Raw genomic sequence first — 17,480 nt, forward strand, 5'->3', positions numbered from 1 at the left:
GATACATATTTGCCTCTCCAGCATGTTTTGGAAATGCTCACTCAGACTCTGCCACAGTTTGCTGTGAGGGAAAGGTGAGTTTGTTTTTGCCTTCTTGTATTTTGTATCGCTTCATTGCCTTCCTCTATTTTGTATATTGTGATTTATTTTCTTACTCTGTGCTTCACCTGTATTCTGCTTTTAATTTCATATTTAAACTAGGAAAGAGCCTACAGCTGTGTCTCTTGTGAGTCACACAGAAATTAAGTTTTACCCCTCTCCCACACTTGTGTTGTTATGTTTTTAAGCTCAACTGTCTTTCTAGATGCTTGCCTGTTATGTTAATTTGACCACATAGTTCCTTCCATCTCCTCTTTCACTGGCTATTCTAAGCACAAAATTAACATTTTGTGAAATCACTCCCCTTCAGCTATTTAAATTTACTAGCCACTGTATTCCATAGAACCAGAATGCAAAGTGCCCACCCCTTCCAATCTATCTTGCTCTTTTAAAATTAGTGGCTCTTCACTTAGCTTGCTAAAGCTGAAGTTACCCTCCCCCCTTCCTATTTTTCCATCTTACCTTAAAAATCTGCAAAATCTAACCCAAGACCACCAATTATTGGAAAGCTCACATACTGACTCTCAGTAGTCATCTTGGGATTAGTGCTTTTGTTTTACTCCTGGTAATAGAAGAATAGAGACATTATTTCCTGGAGACTGCTGATCACTGTAAAGTCTAGTAACTGCATCATAGGTGCCAGCTTGGAATTTTTGCTTATATTTTGCTCCTGGTGAGATGAGGAGCAGAGTGCATTATTCCTGACTGTTTCTGATTGGACAGTGAGTACCTGTGTTTGATCTTCCTGATTGGTCTGGTTGCTATTCAAGGCATCTGCCAGGAAAAGGCTACAACAAGCCTACAGAACCTTGCATCATCTGGGACAAGACTGTTGATCATCAAAGAACCTGTGGCCTGCTTCTCATCTTGGTATTGGTGCTAATGATAAAAAGAGAAGAAACAAAGGAGCATTGTATCCAGCACCATGTAGATGTGGTGAGACCAGCACTAGTAGTAACCAGTCTGTAGCCATTCAGGAGAATACCCCATTTTCATCATTCTTCACAAAACGAATTCTTTCTTTTTAGGAACTAGTACTTGATTTGCTGCTGTCTAACCTAACTTAAGAATATCTCCTTAAATACTTCATCCATAAATCATCAGGGTCTACTTATCAGTTTCCCCTCAAATGTTTGGCAGTGCCCTGTATAGATGCAGACACCTTGAGTTGATATTTTTTCCTGTAAAAGCACCATTGAAATTTCACCAGTAGGGGTTGGGAGGGTGGCCTAATGGTTGAGGTGTTTGCCTTACAAACACAAGGTGCAGGGTTTGAATCTCACAGGGGATAATTGGCTAGGCTTAAAATGGCTCGCAAGGGCAGTTAGCCTAGTACTAACCTATAAACCTATAAAACCTAGTTGTACACAGGGCAATTAGTTTGCAGTGACAAGCACTGTCCCCAGAGTTGCAAACCAGATAGTCCTGACTTTATATTCTCACTCCAGCCATCTAATCAATACAATGGTTATGTTGCCATTGGCAAGAACTTTTCCACCCTCTCCATTACCAGCTTGGTAGATATGGGTATCATCCTGAGACAATGTAGAAATTTCCTCATGTTAACCGACAACCAGTTAATTCTCAAACAAGCTGATATGGTATGTGAGAGATGTATTTACATGATGTCACTGCAGGCAAAGCTTTCACATAAAAGTACTCCTAATATTAATAAGGTTGTAAGTAGTACACAGGCTGCACCCATCACACATAGTTCAAAGCATACACATAGACTGACATATGCTGAGGCACTTAAATGTATCCTTCCTAAACCCCAAAGACCTCCTAAATGAAGTACACATAACAAATACCATCAGAAGCCACAAATGCACGCTTTCAAAACAACACCCATATCGACGCATACAACCACATCTTATGAAGCCTCTACTTCTAAGCCAACAAGGCAAGCCACCATGCAATCCAGCATTCTGGTCATTGGAGACTCCATTGTAATACACATTGATGCCCCTCTCACCAGGTTGAGTAAGGACAAAGTCAAAGTCAGTTGCTTATCAAATGCAGGGATCCACCACATTACACATGCACTCATGTTATTGGACCACAGGTACCAGTATGACTCAAGTCATAGTCTATTGTTGGTGTAAATGACCTGAGACATAACTCCCTAGACTATGTGAAGAGAGACATCATAGAGCGTTCAGAATATGTGTCCCAGGCTGGTATAAACGTAACCTTGAGCAGCATTTTACCTTCTCCAAGGATGATGCCTCAATAAGAACAGAAGATGACTGACTTTAATAACTGGGTTACTTTCTGGTGTTGTTCTAAGGGGGTGTAATATTTGTCAGCATAGAAGGAGATGGTCAACATACCATGCTGCTTTCCCAGAGCTGCTTTTGCACCTCTTCCCTCTAAGCTTTCAAATATTAGCTAAAACATTGTTCTCTACCATAGTGCCTTTTTTAGGCAATGCCAAAATGAAAGTTCTTCTGAAAACATTTAAAAGTGTTACTTCTCAGTGCTAGGAGTCTAAACCAAAAAACTAAACTCCCTACAAGCTCTCCAAACCCTACAGAATGCTGACATCTGTGTGGTCACTAAGACATGGTTTAGAGCTGAAGAGAATACACTGGCAGCACAGGGCTATAATGCCTTCCACACATTTAGACCAGCTACTACTACTACAGGCAAGGACTAAAGGTGGAGGTGTTTTAATTTACATCAAAAATAAATATACCTCAAGGATGGTTAAACAGGACAACGCACTTGAGCTTCTCCACATTCAAATCACCACAGGCAAAGTCCCATACCACTTCCTTGCAAGCTATAGGTCCCTATCTATAACCCAGGAAACCCATACCATGTATATAAACTTATTAGAAATACTCACCATCCAACCAAATACCATATTCCTGTGTGACTTTAATTACCTCACTATTAACTGGGAATCATATACGACACCAAACATACATGTACAGAAATTCTTGGAAATTGTAACCACAAACTCCCTGGACTAGATTGTCAGTACACCGACCAGGGGTGCATCCTTACTGGATCTGGTCCTCAATAATATGGGAGAGTGCTGCACACCCCCTAATGTAATGTCTTCTCTGGGAAGGTCAGAACACAAAATGGTCTCCTTTGAAGTAAAAAAAAAAAAAAACTACAACACCAGCTAACCCTGGAATATTCAGGAACTACTCTAATGCTGACTTCCTACTATTAAGTGGTAACCTGGCAAAATTTCAAGCCCCCATAAACCCTGAGAACACTATGCCTATGCGCAACTGTTCACAGAAACCCTATACAAGCATGTTAGTATCTGCATAGAGACCGCTGTACCCACCAGGAAGAAGTACAAAACTAAGTCAAAAAAACAGCTACCCTGGTGGAATCACAACATTAATAGACTGTATAACAGAAGGAAGAAAATCATGGCAAAAATTAGGAGGTGTGGCACCCAGCAGGATAAAAGCACTCTCATCAACTAAACAAACAACTCAGAGCAAAATAAAGTCTACCAAAGCCAAATTTCAGGTAAATTTGGCCTCCCAGGTCAAGGACAACCACAAGGCATTCTTTAGCTATGTCCACAACCTCAAAGCCAATACACAATTGTGTGCAGAACTTATTGTTAATAGAGTCACCTATACTGAGCCAGTATAGCAAACCTAATGGTTGACAAATTCAGCTCCAACTTTACCAGTCTCAGCCCCTCAGCCTTTCTCATGAAATACCATCAAATATAACTCTCCCTGCTATCACTAGGGAACAGGTCATTAATGCTTTCTCTAAGGCCAAAAACACTGCAGCAATGGGCCCATACAATATCCCGGGATGCCTTCTAAAGAGCATGAAATATGACCTATCAGGCCCTCGGGAATTGCTGTTTAACTGTAGCCTCCAAACAGGCTTCATGCCTCATGAATGAAGAACCATCTACAGACCCTGGAAAATACAGACTCATAAGTCTCACTAGTCTTATTGTTTCTTGGAGTATTTAAATCTTGTCAGTTGAATGTGTGCTTATTCTGATGAAGTCTCCAGTGGAGAGACAAAAGCACTAAATCTAATTTTTAAAGTTTAATAAAGTTTAATAAACTAGTGAAAGAAAAAGCATTTGGTCTTTTTTTTGACTGCCTGCCTGGGCATTTAAATTAGGAGCTGCCATTGAATCCCCCCACCGACAAATGTTCTCCAGGAAGGGTTGACACAAACAAACGACTGGTGCCAGAGACACAGACTAAACCTAAATGCCAAGTAATGTATAATAGTATCCTTTGGAAAGTCATCCACTCCTAGCAACTACCATATTGACTACACACCCCTAAGAATTGACCCAGTAGTTCAGTGACTTAGGGACACAAATAGAGAGTAAGCTAACCTTTAACCATCATGTTTCTACTGTAGTAAGGAAATAATTCTATGTTGTGCAGCTTATAAGCAAAAGTACAGTATGTAGGCCCAAGAAAGTCATTACTCCACTGTATTCAGCATTCATCAGACCTATCATTGAGTACAGTGCCCCCTTTGGAATGTACCTAACCAGGCATATCCAACAATAGGAACACCCACAAAGGTTCCTCACTAAAAGAATACAGGATGTAACATGTCCTATGTAGACCACCTCAAGGCCCTATCCCTGTATTCTGTCTCCTACAGGCTGTTGAGGAGAGATCTATACTTGGCATACAAGGCATTGTCAGATCCCACTCTGAAGGACCATCTGCATATCCACAAAACAAACAGCACAAGAATTATCTGTTCTCAAGACTTAAACTTTGCCTGTGATATAAACAGGACCTGCTTGAGAGATAGGTATGTATCCCAGAGACTACCCTGTCTCTTGAACAGGCTCCCCATCCATGTGATGCACGGTTCCACCATAACCCAATTCAAGTGTAACTTGGACAATTGGATGGGGAAGAGGAAATTCATCCCTGGTTTGGCACTTATGTCTCTAATGCACACAGGCAGCCTGTAAATGGCTCATCTCCCAAGATCCTGCTTGTAAATGTTTCATCTTCCAAGCCCCTGCTTACTCTTCTCAAAGGTGCTAGAAATTGTCAGGTTTGGGATACATGGGTATACTTAGTGATCATTAGCCTAGTAAACACCTATGAGGCTATGAACCTATATGACAGCTATTCACTAGCTATTTATACATCAGTCACTTGTACTACCACAAGTTGTCTGAATAAAAGCCATAGCAAGCTTGTGGTATGCAAAATAAGACAGGCATCAGCATGGATGAAAAAAATGTAGTATGGGTATATGTATATCTAAGTATGTCTTTTTATTTCTGCAGTAGTTATGATTTTTGTAAAACATGATGTCATGTCTGTTGTTATGAAACAGCTCAATGATGATATTAACATTCAGTGTTTTTTTTCTTGTGATGGATATTTGAAACCACGGTTAAGTGTTGCATTGCACATCATTGTACTGCTGTTCTGTTAGTAAAAACCATACTTTGTCAGTGCTGCAATAAGAACATACAAGTTCACATTGTTAGAATTTTAGATTTCTAATGGAATTATGATTCAGGGATCTACAGTGTGCAATTAACAAATGAGGGCACAGTAAAGCATAAGTACTTAAATCTTACAACTACATTCAGCACAAGGGCCTCATATTTCAATGTTAAATTGTCTTACATAATTCTAACTACTGATGTTAGAAAGCTGATGTTCATCATGTCTCCTGAATTTAAAAACTGACTGCATAAAAAGGAGAGAGGGGTCCCAATGGACGTTTTCAGATATTTTAAATAGTTTTTTTATGTATGTGTCTTATTATATTCTAAATAGTGTAAAATATGTTAGACTACCATTCTCCTATACAGACTAAAACAGAAAAAATATATATGTAACCACAGCTCTTACGTAAAATGTATAGCCTCCAAGTGAATTTCAGTAAGTACCAAAACTGATAACCAAAATCATGGGACAAACTTGTTAATTGTTGCTTTTGTGAGATAATAAAAATATGTGTTACTCAAAGAAAATTTCTGCAAAAATGACAAAGCTGTATGCTGCTGAAATCTTTACATTGTGAAGATGTATTTTTAATTTTTGATTTCCTCATGCAGGTTATCACATTGGAAAACTGGACGACTGGTCCTGCTGTGAAGGAAGTTCAGCAGATAACTGTTACATGTTTGGATGGGGCCGACTGCATATTGTATTCCTATAAGCTGAGTTACCAAGATGAACAAACTGGTAAATATACACCAAAAATAGATAATGATGACCAATGAATATCAATATTTATTTTTATGTTAATTATAAAATTGTTAATTTTTAGTTTAATTAAAAAAATAATAATTCTTTTACCTGGGCGATCCCATTGAAGAAAAAGCTGTTCTATAAGGGTAGCAGAATCAAACTGGAAACAGCCAGTAAAGTTAAACAATACTTTCTTGGAATGTAGGAGGAAGATGAGGAGAGCATATCGATTGCTCGCCAATAAGCACACATACACACAGGAACACACACATGCACACATACACACAGACACAAGCGCGTGCGCGCGCACACACACACACACACACACACACACACACATGCATGCACATTTGCATGCCTGTACTCACTCACTTATGTGCACAAACACACACGTGCACTCACACATAAACAGGAGCTGGAAACCAAGTTTTAGACCCGAATCTGGCAGAAAGAAGGACTACGTACTGCATGTACTACTATGCATATACCATTATTTGGTCTCAAATTATCCACATCACTACCTAATTCATAAATTATACCATTTTTTATTTTACTAATCTTTAAAATTATACATGTTTCAGACCACTTGCAAGGGGTAACATTTGTTCTTGTTCTTTGTGATCCAAAATTAATTAGTTACACTGATGAGGGTATGCAAATAATATGGGCTTCAAACAACTGTAGTTCTGCTGACATGTCATGGTATGAGAACTGGGGCTTGGTGGTTTTGTACTACCTGACTACTCCCTGGTGAAAACCAGGAGTGCAGCAAATGGCAGGCATAATCTTGTTGAAGCTATGGTGTAGTCCAACAGATATCTTGCAGAAATGTGCATTGGAGCACATGCATACTAAATGTTTGATTTCTTGTGAGAATTATTATGAAATGAAAAAAATGTAGATGTTACCCATCTGCAGTAGGATGGTTCCTGTTCTCCAAGAGATTATTGATTCCTCTGATTATCTGTGACATTAAACATAATGCCTATAATAAGGAACATAAAGCACTGTACCATGTACTTTAACAGAATGTCCATGATCTCTCCCTCTCATTATGTTAGAATGCACAGGAGTATAGTATGTAATTTTGCCAGCAAGAGCTAACTTGTTACTGTAGCATTACTTAAATTATGAGTTTCCAAATCATTTTGCTTTACAAAATAACTGAATTTTATTTTTTGGATAAAGTTAATTAACCTCTCAAGATGCTAGGCAACAGACAATGTAGAATACTTACTTGCAGCTCCTAGATTATTAAGAATCACACTGTTTTTTTCCTTAATTTTTCTAAATTTTTATTGCCTTTTCAAAGATAGGTAGTATCTAAAATGGCAGGCCTTATGTATTATACCGTCTAGGTGCTGTGAACATGGCTGTAATTAGATTCTGTCATTTAACTAGAGCTGTCTTCTCTATGAGATTAACTTACAATTTTTCTTAGAAAACTTATAACAATGTTCCTATGGTACTTTACTTTCATAGGTTCATAGGTGATTACTAGGCTAATGGCACAAGAGCCTTTAAAAGCCTAGCCAATAATACCCAGGATATGACAATATTATATCTTAATTCTCCAGATATGGGATGGGGTTGTATCAGGGTAGTGGGTCTTTGAGTATTGGGGCCCTGAGTCATTTTACAGACTGCCTCTGTCCAAAAAGGACATAAGCAGTGCCCCAACAGTGAATTTGCAGTTCCCAATCCATTTATCCAAATTCTTTTTGAAGAAAGTGATCAAAGTGGCTTTGTTTTATGAAGATGGGAAGTTTATTCCATAGATGAGGTAGCCTTTGGGATATGAATCTGTCTCTCCAGCAAGTTCTGTTAGAATCATAAATAAGGTTCAGGTCCGTGGAACACATAACCCTTGTATAATTTTTCTTGAAAATATATAACATTTTCATCAGGACTGGATCAGAGAATACCTTGTAGGTCAGGCATAAGTCACCTCTCAACAAATGATATGAGATGGAGTAAAGGGATAAGGGTCTTTAGTCGGTCTGCATAAGACATGTGTCTTATACTTCATATTTTTTTAGTGAGAAATCTCTGGGGCCACCCCAGTTGGTGTAAGTGCCTGGTTAGGTACATGCAAAAAGGAGTATTGTACTCAGTTATGGGCCTTATGAGTGCAGAGTACAATAGCACTATGACTTCCTTTGATCCTGATGCCATGCCTTTACTTATAAGTTGAGCCAAACAGAAGGATTTCTTCAGTAGTGTAGATAAATGGTGGTCAAAGTTTAGATACTCTCTATCTGTGTTCCTAGTCCCTCACCACTCGGTCTACTTTTAGGGGTGAGCTATCGATATTATAATTTGTAGGATATGCGATTTACCGAAGGGTATGATCACACATTTTTTAGCATTTAGTCTCAGACCATGTGTAGAACAGAGCATGTGCATGTACCTTTAAGAAGCATTTCCAGATGTAAGCACATGCATATAAATAGTGAGCAGCAGTACCATTTTGAGAGAACAGCCAGAGTGTTAACATGGCAGAGCATGACAGCAACCTCATGAAATTTCTGGACAGAGCACGTGAAGTGAATTTAAAGCTCAGTCCTCTGAAATGTAAATTCAGATTACCAGAAGTTACTTATGTAAGTCATTTATTTACCAGTACAGGCTTACGACCAGACCCTTCTAAACAAGCAGCCATTTTTGAGATGCCAGCCCCAGACAATGTCCAAACTTTACAGCGATTTCTTGGTATGGTTAACTATATGGGCAAATTTATCCCTGACTTTATTGAGTTATCAGCACCTTTCAGACAGCTGGCACACAAAAATGTTGCCTGGTCATGGTCAGAGCAAAACCAGAGAGCATTTGATAACCTCAAACAGCAAATGCTAACCCACCTACATTGCAATACTATGATGTCCACAAAGCAGTAGTTCTTTCCTGTGATGCTTCAAAGTTCAGTCGTGGTTCAATTATTCTTCAAGAGGGCAGACCATTTGCCTATGCATCTAGAACTCTTACCCAAAATGAAATGTAGTATGCTCAAACTGAGAAGGAATCTTTGACAATTGTATTCGCATGTTTGAAGTTCCATGATTATATTTATGGCTGAGCTATCCAAATAGAAACCGACCATCAACCTCTAGTCACTATTTTAAATAAGCCTACGCATTAAACTCCAGCAAGACTACAAATAATGATGCTCAGATTACAAAAGTACAATTTCAAAATGATCTATACAAAAGGTAAACTTCCTTGTCTGGCTGATACCTTATCCAGATCTCCAAGAAATACCACGGAGCAGCTTGATGCAGAGAATTTTGACTTTGATATCATGGAACTGCGTAATTTTTCTACCATGAAACTTGATGAGCTGAGAAATCATACACAGACTGATCCAATTTTGCAAAAGCTCAACCACTTCATCAATATAGGATGGTCGTCAAAGCAATTTTGTGTACTGCTAGAAGTGCAACCTTACTTTCCATACAGAGATGAGATGCTGATGGCAGATGGTATAATTTTCAAAGGTCACAAAGTTGCTGTTCCTACTTCCTTACAACATGAATACATTTAAATTTTGCATTGTGGCCACCCAAGTTCCGATTCTACCAAAAGAACGGTGAGAGGACTAATATTTTTGCCTTCTCTATTAAAAGACATTGATAAAGTGCTTTCTTCTTGTTCAGTATGTAACAGTACTAAACCATATTTGCAGAAAGAGCCACTTCATCTAAGCCAAATTCCTGAACTACCTTGGTCAACAATAGCCACTGACATATTTGAGAGGAACAATCAGCATTACCTAGTGTTGGTAGACTCTTATTTGAACTGGTTTGAAATTGATTTACTACCTAATCTAACATCCAGTGCTGTTATTACTAAGATGAAACATAATTTCTCAGTCCATGCTAGTCCACATTGTTATTTCTGACAACAGTACCCAGTTTACCAGTCAATTGTTTGTCAGAGATTTGCAAAAGAGTGGGACTTTATCCACATTACTAGTAGTCCTGAATACCCACAGTCAAATGGCCTTGCTGAACGTACAGTACAGAGTGCAAAGCAATTACAAGAGAGATCAAAACATGACAATACTGATATCTTCTTGAATTTACTTAATCTCAGCAGTGTACTCTGTGACAACCTAGGCTCACCTGCTCAGAGACTTCTGTCTAGGCAAACCAGAACAACCTTGCCTATCAGTTCTAGTTTGTTGGTGCCTAATGCTAAAAACAACAGAGCAATCAAAACTCAACTTTTTAAGAAGCTTTCTTTTCAAAAGTCAAGCTATGATAAAATGAGCAGATTTATTTGTCTGTTAAAAGAAGGAGAGACAGTAAGAATGCAAACAGTGAAAGGCTTTGATCAAACTGGTCAAGTGAGAGGCATATGTGCCAAGCCGAAATCCTACTTAGTGGAATCTGAGGGTATATAATACAAGAGAAACTGTGGGCATCTTCTTCCTGTATCAGAAATGATATCGCAGCATCAAACCTGTGATGCAAACTTTAGATCTCAGAGCAACCCTGATAATGTTCATACCAAAGAACATATCTCGATATCCATCCCTATTCCTGATGACATCCCAGATGTCCTCAAAGCTGAACATTCCTTGAAGACAGTCCCTTTTGCTAGATCCAATTCTGACTTTTATGTTACATGATCAGGTCATATTTCTAGACCTACTGTAAAATACACAGCAACCTGGACATAATTGTTTTATATGTGTCTGATTTTGTATGACTGCATGTCAAAGAATTAGTTCTGTATAACTGCATGCCATTGAATACTGTTATTAAGTATATGACGTATTTCTCAAAGAGGGAGGATGTAGAACAGAGCATGTCTATGTACCTTTAAGAAGCATTTCCAGATGTAAGCATGTGCATATAAGTAGTGAGCACACGCAGACAGCAGTGCCATTTTGAGAGAACAGCCAGTGTTAACATGTGTGAGTGGAGTAGTCAGTTTGTTTATAAGTTTAGTTAAGTTTAAGTTACAAAGCTTCATTCCTGATGTGTTTGTTTGTAATAAAGCTACTTGTACTGAACCCACAACTGCTTGTCTGTTTTATCCTGACCAGACGAGTGACATCATGATTTTGGCACCAGTCATTTGTCATTTTTTAGGCTTGTTTGTAGGATATCAACATCATTTGGAGATTCAGTGATTGCTCCCAGTTTACATTTGTCAGCGAACGTGGTGAACCAGAGGTCCCCAAAATTTACCTTCACTTCAGAAAAGTATATATCAAACAGGAGGGGTCCCACCACTGAGTCCTGTGAGACACTCCTAGTAACAGGTTTCTTACTGGACGTGGATTCATCTATTCTGACAATGTGTTCTGTCAATGAGCCAGCATGCTATCCATCTGATGATGTAGGGATTTATTCCTAGCTCAGAAAGTTTTTCTACGACCCCAGAGTAGGGGATTGTGTCGAAAGCTTTGTCCACGTCTAGGTAAACAGTGTGTACCATTTTACCCTCATCCATGGCCCATGGCCCTGGTGACATTCTTAAAGAAGTCCACCAGACTGTGCAGGCAAGACCTGACAAAGCCAAATTGGGTCTGGTTGAGTGGTTGGATATTATCTATATCATTATTGATGAGGTCCATGATAATCCTCTCTATGGCTTTGTAGATAAGACTGGTCAAGCTTATGGGTCTGTAGTTCCATTGGTCAGTTGATGGGCCCCCCTTGTGCAGAGGGATGACTGTTGCTGTCCTTGATTCCTCTGGCACAAAGCCCGTCTAGAGGCTGTGGTTAAAGAGGGTTTCTAATGGCCTCAATAGATTTTGTTTTAAGCTATTTGAGAAGCATCCTGAAATGTTGTCAGGACCCATGGAAGCTGTGTTTTTGGCTTTAGTGTGTGCTGTAAGGATAAGGATCTCTTCTCTCATAATGACCAGTAGGGGGGTGGTTGTGGGTATTTCTTTGGGTGTGGTAGGAGGTGATCACTAGAATATCATATTTCTGCTCTAACTTTTAACCATATAACTATTACGGAAATAAATCACATATCAGTCATAAATAACAACATTTATTCTCTACCATATTTTCTCCTTTGGGGTTATGAATCTTGACCAATAAATTTTAACTTTTCATCCAGTGCTGTATCATTTAACTCACTATTCATGCTGTTACACATTTTTTTTTTTGTATTTTAAAACTCCACCATGAGGACAATACCAATTTGTGTACCACGTTCTTTTCATATCATATATACCACAGCTGCATGCATGTTCCTCATCTGTTTATTTTCTCAGTCATCCATACCATGTCCCGAGTTCATCCAAAATGCCACCTCAGTCACACAGCAGACTAGCCAATGGGAAATTAGGAAAACCTTTTTTTCCTCTTTTAATCATACTTATTTTAAAGAAATCTTATTTCTCTATTCTTTGTAGTCTATAAAACATAATGAATACAACCAGTACATTTAATTCATATTTTCATTCACCTTTCAGTATGGTCTGTCTTTTTCCATTGTAGTATTAGCATAATCTATTTACACTTTTTATCAGGCTGTATTTTGTCCCATTTTGAAAATGTCACATCACAGACGAGATCAGACAGGAGTCCCCGTGGACTATGATGTTTGCAGATGACATTGTGATCTTTAGTGAGAGTAGGGAACAGGTGGAGAAGACCCTGGAGAGGTGGAGATATGCTCTAGAGAGAAGAGGAATGAAGGTCAGCAGGACTAAGACAGAATATATGTGTGTGAATGAGAGGAAGGATAGAGGAATGGTAAGGATGCAGGGAGTAGAGGTGGCGAAGGTGAATGAGTTTAAGTACTTGGGATCAACAGTTCAGAGTAATGGTGAGTGTGGACGAGAGGTGAAGAAGAGAGTGCAGGCAGGATGGAGTGGGTGGAGAAGAGTGTCAGGAGTAATTTGTGACAGACGAGTACCAGTAAGAGTGAAAGGGAAGGTCTACAAGAGGGTAGTGAGACCAGCTATGTTATACGGGTTGGAGACAGTGGCATTGACAAAAAGGCAGGAGTCTGAGCTTGGCAGAGTTGAAGATGTTAAGATTTGCACTGGGTGTGACAAGGATGGACAGGATTAGGAATAAGTATATTAGAGGGTCAGCCCAGGTTGGAAGGTTTGGAGACAAAGCCAGTGAGGCAAGATTACGTTGGTTTGGACATGTGCTGAGGAGGGATGCAGAGTATATTGGGAAAAATATGCTAATGATGAAGCTGCCAGGTAACAGGAAAAGAGGAAAGCCTAAGATAAGGTTTATGGATGTGGTGAGAGAGGATATGCAGGTGGTTGGTGTGACAGAGCAAGATGCAGAGGACAGGAGGAAATGGAAACAGTTGATCTGCTGTGGCGATCCCTAATGGGAGCAGCTGAAAGAAGAAGAAGAATAATCCAACAAGGACACCAACACAGCAGTGGGAACCCCGACCCACTTCTTTATTCATCCAGCTCTCTCTGTTCTGTCCAATTACCTATATGTTTCAGCATATGTAGCAACTTTCTCCATATTATCACATGCAGATACTTTGATATGCTCACCTCCAGGTCAAAGTAATAGAAAAGAAAAAAAAAAGGAAAATACTTTTTCTTTATTTATATTACACTTCTATCATTAACCTGTCAACTAATGTTCATCTTCTAGTATTGAAACATAAATTCTCCAACTACCTTCTATCCCTTACCTGTATTTATATCTCTATATCCAGCTTTAATCCTTCATATTTAAATCTACTTATAGCATTCAGTGTATAATTCTTAAGGTTTATCCCAATATTCCTATCTCTGTGAAAAACTGTTGTATCATAACAGTACTTCCGACATAGCAAATCAAAACTAAGAAAATCTAAAAGTATTACTGCTCAATGCTAGCAGCCTAAACAAAAAACTCCACTCCCTGGAAGCTCTCTTTACCCTAGAGAATGCTGATGTCTGGTGCAGTCTCAGAGATGTGGTTTAAAGCTGGGGACAGCACACCAACTGTGCAGGGTTATAATGACACACATTTAGACCAGCTACTTCACAGGCAGATGGAGGTGTCTCTGTTTACATCAAAAATAAATATACTTCAAGGCTTGTCAAACAGGACATGCTGCTCCATGTTCAAATCACCATAGGCAAAATCCAATACCACTTCCTTGTAAGCTATAGGTCCCCCTCTATGACCCAGGAAACTGATACCATGTATTTAAACTTATTAGAAACACTAATCATCCAACCCAATACCATATTCATGGGTGACTTTAATTACCCCATTATTAACTGGGAATACTATATGACATCAAACATACATGCACAGAGATTCCTGGTTTTGTAAACACAAACTCCTTTTCATATCATATATACCACAGCTGCATGCATGTTCCTCATCTGTTTATTTTCTCAGTCATCCATACCATGTCCCGAGTTCATCCAAAATGCCACCTCAGTCACACAGCAGACTAGCCAATGGGAAATTAGGAAAACCTTTTTTTCCTCTTTTAATCATACTTATTTTAAAGAAATCTTATTTCTCTATTCTTTGTAGTCTATAAAATATAATGAATACAACCAGTACATTTAATTCATATTTTCATTCACCTTTCAGTATGGTCTGTCTTTTTCCATTGTAGTATTAGCATAATCTATTTACACTTTTTATCAGGCTGTATTTTGTCCCATTTTGAAAATGTCACATCACAGACGAGATCAGACAGGAGTCCCCGTGGACTATGATGTTTGCAGATGACATTGTGATCTTTAGTGAGAGTAGGGAACAGGTGGAGAAGACCCTGGAGAGGTGGAGATATGCTCTAGAAAGAAGAGAAATGAAGGTCAGCAGGACTAAGACAGAATATATGTGTGTGAATGAGAGGAAGGATAGAGGAATGGTGAGGATACAGGGAGTATAGGTGGCAAAGGTGAATGAGTTTAAGTAGTTGGGATCAACAGTTCAGAGTAATGGTGAGTGTGGAAGAGAGGTGAAGAAGAGAGTGCAGGCAGGATGGAGTGGGTGGAGAAGAGTGTCAGGAGTAATTTGTGACAGACGAGTACCAGTAAGAGTGAAAGGGAAGGTCTACAAGAGGGTAGTGAGCCCAGCTATGTTATACGGGTTGGAAACAGTGGCATTGACAAAAAGGCAGGAGTCAGAGCTTGACGTGGCAGAGTTGAAGATGTTAAGATTTGCACTGGGTGTGACGAGGATAGACAGGATTAGCAATAAGTATATTAGAGGGTCAGCCCAGGTTGGAAGGTTTGGAGACAAAGCCAGAGAGGCAAGATTACGTTGGTTTGGACATGTGCTGAGGAGGGATGCAGAGTATATTGGGAAAAAGATGCTAAGGATGAAGCTGCCAGGTAACAGGAAAAGAGGAAGGCCTAAGATAAGGTTTATGGATATGGTGAGAGAGGATATGCAGGTGGTTGGTGTGACAGAGCAAGATGCAGAGGACAGGAGGAAATGGAAACAGTTGATCTGCTGTGGCGACCCCTAACGGGAGCAGCTGAAAGAAGAAGACTCCCCTCGACTGACACCTTAGCAGGCATCTTCACCTGTGGGACTGCTGTTTACACTGAGGTCCCTGTGAAGCATTTACCTTAACAGGGTAGTGCAGTCCATGAATTCGAAAGGCTTATCATGATGTGCAAACCTTCCGAGATAAGACTTCCTCATTTTACTAATCCTTTCTGAATCCAATGTTCGTAACTTGTTTTCATACTTGGATAACATCCTTCATATTGCACCTGTCCTCATAACTATTTAGGAAAAACAATAATGTCTCGGGTCAAATTATTCATCCACAGCAACAATTATCTCCCTGGATCTGGATGCAGTACTATTTGATATAAGCTGTAAAATGAAAAAGGACTTCCATACAGCAGTTGATATGTGATGATCAAAGCAGTTCATTGTCAAAATAGGTTCCCAGATCCCGAACTCTGGCATTAATTTTCTTGGGTGTGTTGTCAGTGTGATAGTTACAAGGGGAGTCATGCTTACCAAAGGATACAATTGTACACTTCTTGGCATTTAATTTTAGTCCATGAGTTTGACACCAGCTATTTGTTTTAGACAGGCTGTCTTGAAGGATGTTTTGTGTCCATTGGTGAGTTTGTGATGACACCAAGCTTACAGTCATCTGCAAAACTGATCAGCCACAAGCCCTGAATATTAGCTATAACTTCTAAGAAGTAAATACCAAAAAGGAGTGGCCCAAGGACTGAACTAGTGACATGTTTTTTGAAAGAGGTATAGCTGCCCTAACTGTATGGGTTCCATTTGTGAGCCAATTTGCTATCTGACAAGTTATATAGGGATTGAAATTTAGCCAGGAGAGTATATCTAAGATACGTGGGTGTGGTAAGAACAGGACTAAATGGCATTCTTATTTCATCTGAGAAGCATTTCACATTTGCAGTTTGTGTTTTCAGATGCTCATTTGATAAGCTATACCATTTTAAATCATCCACAAAAGTAGATGAGATGTCTATAAACAACATCGGTTTCTGGAAGTTAAGATATAGCCATACGATAGTCTAGTAAGTAAATAGAGAAAACAGCTACTTGTCATTGTTGAATAAATGATATTGAAGAATATTAATCTGACAGAGGAAGAGTTGCTAGTCTTTTAATGATTCTTTCACAGAACAGCACTAAAGATACATATCCAAACTGGTTTGATGCTCCTAGGAAGATTGAACATCTCCTTGACATATTATCATGATTCTGTAGAAGACCCTTTGCTAAAGGAAGTAACATAATTTCCTGTATGAGAACAAGTACAGGGCCTTCTACCAACTTTCTTCCGAATCAGTTGGTGAGCATACCCTTCCAAGCCATTTGAAACTACTGGGAGCAACTCAGCTGCTTTAACTGCTTTCAAGACTTTCTGCACTACTGCTGTCATGGTATAAGAGGCTCTGAATACATGGTGCCTTAATTGGAGAAGATACAACACTGTGAACCACTGGAGACATCCCCTATTTTTTTTTTTTTTTTTTGGAAAGCACTAATGTGATGCTGAAAACAGATCCCCTACAATTGTGTCTTCCAGGGATGTCTACATTGTTCAGTTTTAGTTCTATATGTTTACCAAAGCCTTACTCGATCTTACTAAAAACTTGGCTTTCCAACTGGCTTATTGTAGCCATCACTGTGAATGAACCAATTGGATCATTTCCCTCGATACCGCACAGAAATACTGTCTGACACTGAGGATTCCCAGAAGTCATTTGCTCAGGAGGATAAGCCTGAGTCAGAG

At 39.2% G+C, this 17,480-nt stretch overlaps 1 protein-coding gene across 1 annotated transcript in view; it reads left to right on the forward strand.

Moving 5' to 3' along the window:
• Window positions 1-17,480, forward strand: part of PKHD1L1 (PKHD1 like 1) — a 1,597,738-nt gene that overhangs the window by 329,879 nt on the left and 1,250,379 nt on the right. The window contains exon 18 of the mRNA XM_044066249.1: window positions 6,152-6,281. Within this exon, the coding sequence (XP_043922184.1) occupies window positions 6,152-6,281 (130 nt within the window). The remainder of the gene's footprint in view (window positions 1-6,151; window positions 6,282-17,480) is intronic.

This window comes from Protopterus annectens, chromosome 3.part1 (genome assembly GCF_019279795.1).
Source record: "Protopterus annectens isolate FY-2018-M chromosome 3.part1, PAN1.0, whole genome shotgun sequence".
In the NCBI taxonomy this organism is placed as follows: Eukaryota; Metazoa; Chordata; order Ceratodontiformes; family Protopteridae; genus Protopterus; species Protopterus annectens.